Source organism: Zalophus californianus, chromosome 6 (assembly GCF_009762305.2).
Source record: "Zalophus californianus isolate mZalCal1 chromosome 6, mZalCal1.pri.v2, whole genome shotgun sequence".
NCBI classification, from domain to species: domain Eukaryota; kingdom Metazoa; phylum Chordata; class Mammalia; order Carnivora; family Otariidae; genus Zalophus; species Zalophus californianus.
The window spans coordinates 74,758-85,758 of record NC_045600.1 but is presented as its reverse complement, the minus strand read 5'-3'; the positions used below and the strand labels follow the sequence as shown (position 1 = coordinate 85,758).

The 11,001-nt window shown below is 46.6% G+C and overlaps 1 protein-coding gene across 2 annotated transcripts; it reads right to left on the bottom strand.

The window, feature by feature from the left end:
* Positions 1-7,726: 7,726 nt before the first annotated feature.
* Positions 7,727-10,186, bottom strand: LOC113909803 (disintegrin and metalloproteinase domain-containing protein 29-like). Of its 2 annotated transcripts, XM_027571371.2 has the most exons (2): positions 9,430-9,953; positions 7,727-8,979 (listed from the first exon to the last, which is right to left on the bottom strand). In XM_027571371.2, the coding sequence occupies exons 1-2, from the start codon at positions 9,895-9,897 to the stop codon at positions 7,885-7,887; spliced, it is 1,563 nt and encodes a 520-aa protein (XP_027427172.2). In that variant the 5' UTR covers positions 9,898-9,953; the 3' UTR covers positions 7,727-7,884. The 2 variants fall into 2 exon arrangements, with proteins under 2 accessions (XP_027427172.2, XP_035584046.1); XM_035728153.1 differs by having other exon boundaries at positions 7,727-10,186.
* Between the last annotated feature and the right edge of the window lie 815 nt (positions 10,187-11,001).

The window sequence follows — 11,001 nt, the reverse complement described above, 5'->3', positions numbered from 1 at the left end:
TGTAGGTGACTGAATCTGTATATTGTCTGTGTTCCTTTCTGATCTATGCTGCTTTTAGGCTCTCTTTTTGCTTAGAGGACCTCTTTCAATATATCTTGTAGGGCTGGTTTTGTGTTTGTAAATTCCTTTAGTTTTTGTTTGTTCTGCAAGCTTTTTATCTCTCCTTCTATTTTGAATGATAGCCTAGCTGGATATAGTATTCTTGGCTGCATATTTTTCTCGTTTAGTGCTCTGAAGATATCTTGCCAGTCCTTTCTGGCCTGCCAGGTCTCTGTGGATAGGTCTGTTGCCAATCTAATGTTTCTACCATTGTAGGTTACAGATCTCTTCTCCCAAGCTGCTTTCAGGATTTTCTCTTTGTCTCTGAGACTCATAAGTTTTACTATTAGATGTCGGGGTGTTGACCTATTATTATTGATTTTGAGAGGGGTTCTCTGTGCCTCCTGGATTTTGATGGCTGTTTCCTTCCCCACATTAGGGAAGTTCTCTGCAATTATTTGCTCCAATATACCTTCTGCCCCTCTCTCTCTTTCTTCTTCTTCTGGGATCCCAATTATTCTAATGTTGTTTCGTCTTATCATATCGTTTATCTCTCGAATTCTGCCCTTGTGATCCTGTAGTTGTTTCTCTCTCTTTTTCTCAGCCTCTTTATTTTCCATCATTTGGTCTTCTATATCGCTGATTCTCTCTTCTGCCTCATTTATCCTAGCATTTAGTGCCCCCATTTTTGATTGCACCTCATTAATAGCCTTTTTGACTTCGACTTGGTTAGATTTTAGTTCTTTTATTTCTCCAGAAAGGGTTTCTCTAATAACTTCCACTCTTTTTTGAAGCCCAGCTAGTATCTTTAAAGTCATGATTCTGAACTCTAGGTCCAACATCGTACTAATGTCAGTATTGAGTAGGTCCCTGGCTGACGGTACTACCTCTTGTTCTTTTTGCTTAGGTGATTTTTTTTGTCTTGTCATTTTGTCCAGAGGAGATTAGATGAATGGGAGAACAAAATGCTAACAGGTTAACAACATCTCCAGCAAATATACTCTATACAAATCAGAAGAGACCTGAAACCAGGGGACAAGAAAGGGAAAGAAAGAAGAGGGAAAAAAAAGGAAAAAGAAAAAGATAAAAACAAACAAAAACAGAAGAAAACAAAAAAAAAACAGAATATGATCAAATATGATTAGACTAGTGCATAGATCAGTGCCACACACTAGCTTTTGGGCATATTTTGGTCTCTTAGAAGAAAGTGCCTGCTAAAATTTTAAAGGAAGAAAGTGTTATATATGTACAAAATAAGGGTTGATACAATGAAGGGATGGCAGATGACTGTAAAAATGAGAATTATAAAAGATTTTATAAAAGGACTTGATAAGATAAGAAGTTGTTTCTAAAAAGAAAGAAGAAGATTTAAAAAGAAAAAGAAAAAGGAAAAAAAAGGGAGAGAATGTGATCAGGGAGGAGACTAGAACAAAGCCATACAGTAGTGATTTAGGATATATTTTGATCTGTTAGAAGAAATTGTATCTCAAAATTTTAAAGAGAGAACAACTTATATATATATGCCAAAAATAAGGGTAACTAGTATGAAGGGATAAAAATATGACTCTAAAAATGAAAAATAAAAAAAAATTTTTTTTAAAAAGGGATTGAAAAGATGTTGTTTGAAAAAGGGAAAAAGAAAAAAAAAAAAAGTTAAAAAATTAACTTTGAAAAAGTAATGAGGGGCGCCTGGGTGGCTCAGTCGTTGGGCGTCTGCCTTCGGCTCAGGTCATGATCTCAGGATCCTGGGATCGAGCCCCGCATCGGATTCCCTGCTCAGCAGGAAGTCTGCTTCTCCCTCTCCCACTCTCCCTGCTTGTGTTCCCTCTCTCGCTGTGTCTCTCTCTGTCAAATAAATAAAATCTTTAAAAAAAAAAAGAAAAACTAATGAATTATGGTAAAAAAGCCATGAATTCTATGTGCAGTATTCCCCTAGCGCTGGAGTTCTCCCGTTCTCCTTGATCGCTAAACTTGGTCTTGGCTTGCTGGCTGTTCGTGCTGATCTTCTGGGGGAGGGGCCTTTTGCCGTGGTTCCCAAATGTCTTTGCCAGAGGCGGAATTGCCCCGCCCTTGTCGGTCCGGGCTAAGCAAGCTGCTCGGGTTTGCTCTCAGGTGCTTTTGTTCCCTGCAAGCTCTCGGTACAGCTTTGGAGGACCAGGGTGAAAATGGTGGCCTCCCAATCTCCGCCCGGAGGAGCTGAGAACTTGGGGCCCCGCTCCTCAGTGTGCCCCCAGAGAAAAGCAGTCACTCCCGTCTCCCCGGTCTCCGGCCGCACTCCGTGCTCAACCGGCCTGTGATTGAGCGTTTCTATGTCTGGCACCCAACACCGTGTGGAGTCTCCAAACCCAGCAGATCCCTGCGGAGCGCTTCCGCGCTGCTCCTCCCAGGGGAGGAAGGGGAGTCTCCCCGGCTCTGCTGCTTGTTGGGTCCCTGCTGGTGGAGCAGTAGCCCGACTGGGCCACGGATCACAGTATATGGCAACCCTGAGCTGAGAGCCCACGCCTCGGCTCCGTCTCTGCAGCCGGCTTCCCCGCTCTGATACCTGGGAGCTCTGCCGCACTCAGGCACCCCTGGTGTTTCTGTGACCCCGAGGGTCCTGAGACCACACTGTCCCGCGAGGGTTCCAACCCCCGCTTAGCCACTGGAGCGACGTCCCTCAGCGGAGCCGACTTCTAAAAGTTCCGATTTTGTGTTCCGCAGCTCTATCACTTGCTAGAAGCGGCCAACGGAGGCCCCCTCCCCCGCCGTCTATCCTCCCGAATATCGCCTCGGATTCACTTCTCCACACGTCTTACCCTCCAGAAAGTGGTCAATTTTCTGTTCAGAGTGTTGTTACTATTCTTATCTTCGATCTCCTGTTGAGTTCGTAGGTGTTCAGAATGGTTTGATTCCTATTCAGCTGAATTCCTGAGAGCAGATGAAATCCAGGTCTCCTACTCCTCCGCCATCTTGCTCCACCCCCCTACAGTTGAGTTACTTAAAACTGGGCCAAAGTCTGCACTAACTTGGTCAGGTGACAAAACCTGCCTAATAGCTGCCAAAGGACTGCAGGCCTCCCATGTCTCAAAAACTGGCAGAAGCCCATAAGAATGGGGGTGTGCACCCAATGTTTATAGCAGCAATGTCCACAATAGCCAAACTGGGGAAAGAGCCAAGATGTCCATCGACAGATGAATGGATAAAGAAGAGGTGGTATATATACACAATGGAATATTATGCAGCCATCAAAAGGAATGAGATCTTGCCCTTTGCAACGATGTAGATGGAACTGGAGGGTGTTATGCTGAGTGAAATAAGTCAATCAGAGAAAGACATGTATCATATGACCTCACTGATATGAGGAATTCTTAATCTCAGGAACAAACTGAGGTTTGCTGGAGTGGTTGGGGGTGGGAGGGATGGGGTGGCTGGGTGATAGACATTGGGGAGGGTATGTGCTACGGTGAGCGCTGTGAATTGTGTAAGACTGTTGAATCATAGATCTGTACTTCTGAAACAAATAACGCAACATATTTTAAGAAAAAAGAAAAAGAAGAAGATAGCAGGAGAGGAAGAATGAAGGGGAGTAAGTCAGAGGGGGAGATGAACCAGGAGAGATGATGGACTCTGAAAAACAAACTGAGGTTTCTAGAGGGGAGGAGGGTAGGGGGATGGTTTAGCCTGGTGATGGGTATTAAAGAGGGCACATTCTGCATGGAGCACTGGGTGTTATGAACAAACAATGAATCATGGAACACTACACCAAAACAAATGATGTAGTATATGGTGATTAACATAACAATAAAAAATTAAAAAAAAAAGAATGGGGGTGTGCAGACAGCAACATGACCAGTGACAGAGGGCCTCAGTCGGCCAGGTCAGGAGAACTCAGGCCCCTCCCCTTGACCTGGGTGGGGACAAACATCATGGTGATGGTGCAGTTGACAGGGTTACCCACAAGCAGCTGGGTACAGGTTTACAGGGTAAAAACAGACCTTGGCTGAGACTCCTCTGACATGGATGCTGAAAGGAGCATACTGGCTAGATTAATCACTTCAGTGTGGTCCCCTGCAGCCCAGCAGCCCTTCAGCTGCCTGCACAGTGTTGGGAATGCATGCTATAGGAGGGGACAAGGGTATTTAAATTTCAGTAGTCAACTGTAAAGGGCCACCTGCTAGTAGGGGCTATAATTCCTGGCAAATGGGGGAACTGAAAGGAGACATGGTGTGTTTAATGACCTTTCCCTTGAAGGACCTTAAATTATGGACGGACCTTGTTCAGTCCCCTATTACAAACAACATTGGTGGGTATATATAGTCTTGATGGCAGGGGTGGGGGTGGCCATCCTACAGCTGCTGATGTGCAGATCCCACCAGAGAGGTCAGGTACAGGGTTCATTCCCACTGACCTTGCAGACATGAGGTCTTATGTACCTTTACCAGGAAAAGGCAGGGCCAAAGTGGCCACTGTTGCTCAAAAAGTTTCAATAAATTTTGCTGCAAGAGTGATCCCAGGGAAGTTGAACACCTTCTACTATCCCACCTGTTCAACCTAGTAAGCTAAAGGGCACCCCTCGTTTATGTTTGGAGGGGTTCCTGGGAAGCACTGTAACTTGTCTCCAGGTCAATGAGAGCAGTAAAATTTGTGTATGAGTGTGTCCAGAGGTAACTAGAGATGTACACAGGTGGATGTCATGGGAGGAGCAACAGGTTCCAGAACTGCCAGGTCCGGAGGCAGGGGCCTTGGCAGCAGTCCCTCAACCCCTAGTGGTCAGGATGTGTTGGAGTCCCATCAACAGCCCCCCCCAACAGGCTGAGGCTGTTGTGTTCAGATAGGTGATGGCACCCACCTGAAGGTTAAGGCCAGCAGTCTCTGGACGAACCCCAGGAGACTGAGAAAAGTTCTGACTTGTGTTTCAGCCATCCTGAGATAAACTCATTAAGGAACCCTGATCTCAGGGCTGCCCCTGCAGAAATGTGTGGGAGTCATCCATCACCAGAGGAAGGGAGCTGGAATGAAGTGCCACCCATTGACTGAGGCTGATAAGAGGCCCCAAAGCCCCTTATTCCCTTGGCACCCTCCACTCAGTTCCTGTCTGTAGAGGCAGTGGGCCTATTGGCCTCTGTGGCAAACAAGTCTTGGGCTTCAGGAAAATTCTCCTGGCTATTCCATCCATGCTTTCTAATGCCTGTTGTCCTGAATCTGGTATTACTATGAATTATAAAGGCACAAGGTTATAATTGGGGATGTGCTTTATGAAGAACTCCTCAGATTCTGGCAACAACAGTGTCTCCTCAGGGTTGGAAATTGTCCTGGGTTCTTGGGAGCCTGACATTAGGCAAAAGGACCCACCCATTTAATTGTCCCAATTCTACCTAAAAGGAGGCATGCCTCACCTGGGCTTGTCCCCTGCCAGTGGGCCTGAGCTGTCACGCCACAAAAATCCAATCTCAGCAATCAGAGCCTCTTGCTTCTTATCTCAGGGACTCTGCAAACTCAGGGAGGCTCTTCCTCTGTTCACTTCCCCTTTTTATCTGGTCTGCATCTCCTGCCCTGGTGGCTTGGTGTGCTTGGAATGGACTTTGGGAGCAGCGACAAGTGTGGAGGCTCCTCCAAGGTGTCCCTAAGAAAACAGACCTGTAGTACTTCAGGGTTCTCAATGAAGGCTGAATTTGGGGGATTTTGCCCACCCCAGGCAGTGGGCACATGACAGGTACTGTAAGCAACAGTGCACAGGTATTTCCAAAGACTCACAAGAGTGAATCTATGTCCTTGTCTCTCTCCTTGAGGACAAATAATTCCAGGAAACCCTGCATTTCTGTGATGGTGTAGTTACCTATTTCTGTGTCTCAACCATGCTGGTCCTTGGACATGTTGATACAGTATATGGTGACAGGGAACACCTGGGATGGATGTTGTCTCTTCCTCAACTCATGTGTGGTGTCCTGCGCTGAGGTGTCCTCCTCAACCCCTGAGAGGTTGGGGATGACTGGTGACAGTACCGAGGATTACATCCACAGGGGATGCCTGCCTTGGCCATGTTCTCCACCCAGGCTGCCATGATGCTCCTGGTAGAGTTGCCACTGTCATGGGCTAGGGCTATCACTCTAAGCTATACACCTGATTCCCAGCTGCCACACAGTGTGTCCAGCAGCTGGTCTCCCCTTTGGCACTAACTTAGGTACACTGTCCTGGGTTCCTAGGACCAAATAAGCCCCACCTGAGGTCCCTTCCTGAGGAAAGAAGCAGAGCCCTACTGTCCACATTAGCTCCCCTGTTGTCAATCCAGGACAGTCCCATATGATTATAGCCCTTCTCAACCAGACCCAACACCTAGCTCGGTCTTGTGTAGAGACAAATAGGAAGTACACAGATCTGGGGCCCCCCAGACTGGTTCCTACTGTTTGGTCTCGGCCAAGAGTCTGACCTTTCACAGCATCAGCAATTTAGGGTGGGTCTTCCTGGCACCACCTGGCATCAGCCCAAGCAAAGCTACAGGCCACCACCAAGCAGCAGCTCCTTCCCAGAGAGTCTTAGGGGTCTTGGTGAGGAGGTGAGTGAGCCATTTTCAGCTCCAAGACATTATCGGGGGCCTTGGCTGTGTCACCAAACACATCCTTGTGGACAATTGTGTTGGGGACCCACAGCTGCTGTATTGAATTAAGAACATGCAGACTGTATCCTACTGAAGGAATAGGTGTAACTTGCCCACGCTGTGTTAAAAGGTGGCTTCCTCAGCATCTGAGCTCCAACTCTGGGGACATGAGACCCATATGGCCATTCTGACTGAAGGTGGGGTTTCAGTACACCCCGCAATAGAAGTGGAGTCTCAGATTTTATGATGAACAGATCCCAGAAGCAAGGGGGCACAATGATCTAGGGAAGGGTTAGACTCCATCCGAGGTCCCCAGGGTGCAGGAAATAGAGAATAGGGTAGCAAGCACCTAATTACATAGGAGGTGGATAGGCCGAGGTCCATAATGCTTCACAGGCTCATCACTGCTTGGTTATTTGAAAAGGTGCCTGGGAGAACCAGAGTGGGAATCCCAGGCAGGCACTTATCTAAGGGTGATGGGAGGTGACTGTGCATGGGACTCTGTCTCCCATGCCTAGGCAACAGCTCAGAACAACAAGTTGATTTTCTCACCACACCTGCTCAGTAACTGTCACTCCTCAGCACCCTGAAATGCAGAGTAAAATGGAAGGTAGGGATGAACTTTCCTAGGGCTCCAAATGAATGTCAGAATCATCAATGGTTTCTTCCAAACTTTCTGATTGATTTCATGGGATGCAACATTCAGGATCAAGGTCTCAGCTTCCTGTATTCAGAATCATGCTCTCTAGTGTGGCAAAGCTTGCACTAGGTGGAATGACACCCCAGTCACCCTCCCCTACTGCCCACAGCCACCCCAATGTGGAATAGGCAGCATGGGTGGGGAGTAGCCCTCCATGCCCTGAACCCTCTTTGGGACTGGAGAATGAGAGATTACCTGGACAATGAGAAAAACCTCAGTGTTCATGAGCACTCTTTTGGAGAAATGTCAAGAATTTGCCCCTACAGGATCCTGTGGCAACTTCCCTTAATTCTGTACCCAGGTACCTCAGCCCAATCCCAGATGCTGACTCAGGTACTCTGGACAGTGTCTTGGGCTCAATGTGGACTCTTACAGTCTTATAAAAATATATAGAGGCCAGCACATGTGCTTTTCATAATTTATTTCAGAGTTCTGGTCAGTGACCTATCACAAACTTAGTGTGTCAGGTGATATGTGTGGGGACCACTGTGTCTTCTGCAGACCCACGGAAATGTGGATATCAGCTTTGCCACCTCCTTACTGTAGTTTCACTCATCCTCTTGTGAATTGCCTAGTTTTGGTTATGGGTTTGGACACTGATTTCAGGATGAGCTTCACCAACATTCTCTTCCTTAACTCTAACTGTCTTTATAGTTCTTACATTTGTGGCAACGCCAAAGAGGAATGCAGCTATTAAGGCATAAATGCGAGCAAAAACCACTCTCAGATATATCACAGATTCATCACTTTGCCTGACTGACCGCATTCTACTTGGAGGGGGTCCACTGTCTATGCTCCCACCAGCACCTCTATCAATGCATAGTGGAGGTTCCCAACCTACGTGGCAATGACAGTTCCTGTTATTGTTGCAAATCCCCCTGTGACTGCATTTCTCAGGGAAACAGTCATAATTCAGCTGAGCCACAGTGCCATTGCAGTAGGTATTGCTACAGAACTTTCCAGGAGCACAGGGTGTACCAGGTCTCACATGACCAACATCATTTGTTCCTGTGGAGCGATGTGAGTCCAGCCCAAAACACCAAAACCCTGAGATGAGAGACTGATGGAATCCCACATGTTCTTGCAGCCGGGGCAGATGTGTGACATTACCACACTGCAGCCTTCCACACTGCATGTCATTGTGGGCACAGGCAATACTCTTCATTTCCACAGCATTTCTTCTACAGTGTCCATATCTACTTGCTTTAATATTTATGGTATAGCAGGCATCTGCGCCTTTCACAGCATTTTTACCAAAGATTTCTTGGCAGTGCACAGTGCGGTCAGTGCAGTTTCCATGATAGCAGTAGCCCTCTTCAGTGCATGGGGTTCCATCTTGCATATAGAAATCATCAGGGCATGCCAAGGACTCCCCACGGCAGTACTCTGGAAGATCACATATAGTTTGGATTGGCCTGCACAGTGTCCCAGCAGAGGAATAAGTGCAGTTTGTACAGCAACTGCCTATATTACATTTGCTGCCAGAGGTGAAGATACAATCACTGGTACAGCAGGGGTTGCTGTAACACTGCTTGAAGGAGCCACAGTCACACTCCTCACCTTGATCTACTATGTAGTTTCCACAACGATCGTGGGTCAGGCTTTTATTTGAATACACAATGTTGGTTGCGTACATGCACTTGAGTATCTGACCACCTACAATGTGCTGCATATGCATAAAGGAACAGTTACTGAAGGAATCTGTCAGACCAGGTGATCTGTACATAATGCAAGTGGACCTTCTCTGGCAAAAACAGTATACATCATCATAGTATAAACCAAAATTTCTTCCCACTTTTTGTGTTGCTGTGATAGACAAAAATAAATACTGTCTGCCTAGGTAACCAACCATGATGAGGTTTTGCCTTCCACATACACCATATAAGGTGGGTTCATAAGCAGAATCCTGTGGCCCCTCTTTAATCATGATTATAGATGAATGTGGTTGAAGATGTGGAAACACATTATGCTCATAATGTCGAAAATATGGATTCTGTGTCACCTGGTAATTGCCCATGGAAGCTGGATCTCTCTGATCATAAATGATCATGAATGAAATATAATAACTTACATCAATAGCTTGAAAGAATGAGTCAATTAAACTACATATCCTTACCAGGAATTGGGCACATTTTGACACGTTGTTGAACACAGTATACATTGACCTGGAACTTGCAGCAAGTGCTTTCACATCTCCGTGATGGGATGAATACATCTTACTAGAGATCCTGGGGACAACACTGGCATTTGTTTGAGAGAATAGGAGATCCCTAACCTCCTTATGTTCCAATTTATACGTAGGTCCCATTCCATTGCTGTCTGCCACTATCTGAGAAACAATGTGTTCAAACCTTCGGGAATTGCTGAGGGGTTTGATTTCATAGGCAAGGTCATCCAACTTCATGATACCTTCAAGACCCCCATAGCATGTGTCCACGGTGACCATGGAAAGAGGAGTCTCCTCCAGGTAGCCAAGGTAGTAACAGTCTGGAGGGATGAACGGGTAGTCCATCTGCAAGGCTCCTTGGTCATCCTGAGTCATCATCAGGAGATGTCTGGACCAAAATAGTTTCTTGCGCCGCATATGGATAACGTGTCTCTTACCCCCAAAACGAAGGCTGTAGGACAGCCAGCCTGGCATCTGAATGCCTTTTCCATAGTGCAACTCCTTCCTGGGAATGACCACCTCAGAGGAGATGTAGCGCCATGAGGGACGGCCTTGAGAACCCTGGGCAGGAGCCAGCCTTGCCCAGAGTGCAAGCAGCAAGAGGAGCACCCTCATGGTGACCTGGCCCTTTGCCAGCCTCGTGCCCCTGCTCAAGGACACCTGTCAGCGAGAATGGATAAAGGGAGGATCCTGAGTGAGGGCCAGGTCTAGAGCATCTGACAGAACAGAGGGCTGCCTCAGACTGCCAGCACCCTACACCTGGGGCCACCTGTGTGGATTATGTCACAGTCACAGGGTGTGGCAGTGGGTGGGCCTGCACATCATTTCAGCTGGGGTGGATGTGGGAGAGGTGGGTGGGCCATGTGCATGAGTGCTCACATGGACAAGGGAAGGGAGTTCGAACCAGAGGTATCCTCATATTCAACACGTTCAATCTTTCTTCTAATTACTTTAATATGTGATATACAGTTATCATGCAATTAACTCCTTTACCAGTTCCATCTCCCATGGTACAGCTGGGTCACTTTCTGTGGATTACCCCCATTCCTCACTGTGGAGACACTGCTTCCTACTTCCTTGGTATATGGAGATAGACATTGCAAATTATATCTTAGAGGTGTTGAAAATAATGTTTTTTTTTAATGTTGCATGTCCTAGCACATGTCTTATTCTGATTTGCCATTAATTTGCAAGTCATTTTATCCTTTGGTTTTTGCTTTGACGCTTTGAGCTTACTGAATAAAACATTCCCTAGTACTCCGTGTGATGATTGGTGAGTTACTGAATAAAACATTCCCTAGTACTCCGTGTGATGATTGGTGAGTTACAAGTTTGTATTTTTTCTTTACATCAGCTGGTGAGAACAGAATGTACTGCTGACTACATGGTGAGACCCAGGGATTGTTCCCTCCAATCCTCTATTGTGGTTCATTCCTGGACTTTGGCAGCATGTGTGGTTCCCTTCTCAGCTGAAGACATGGGGGGCTGAAGTTACTTTTGTAGTTGGCATCATGTAGCCTG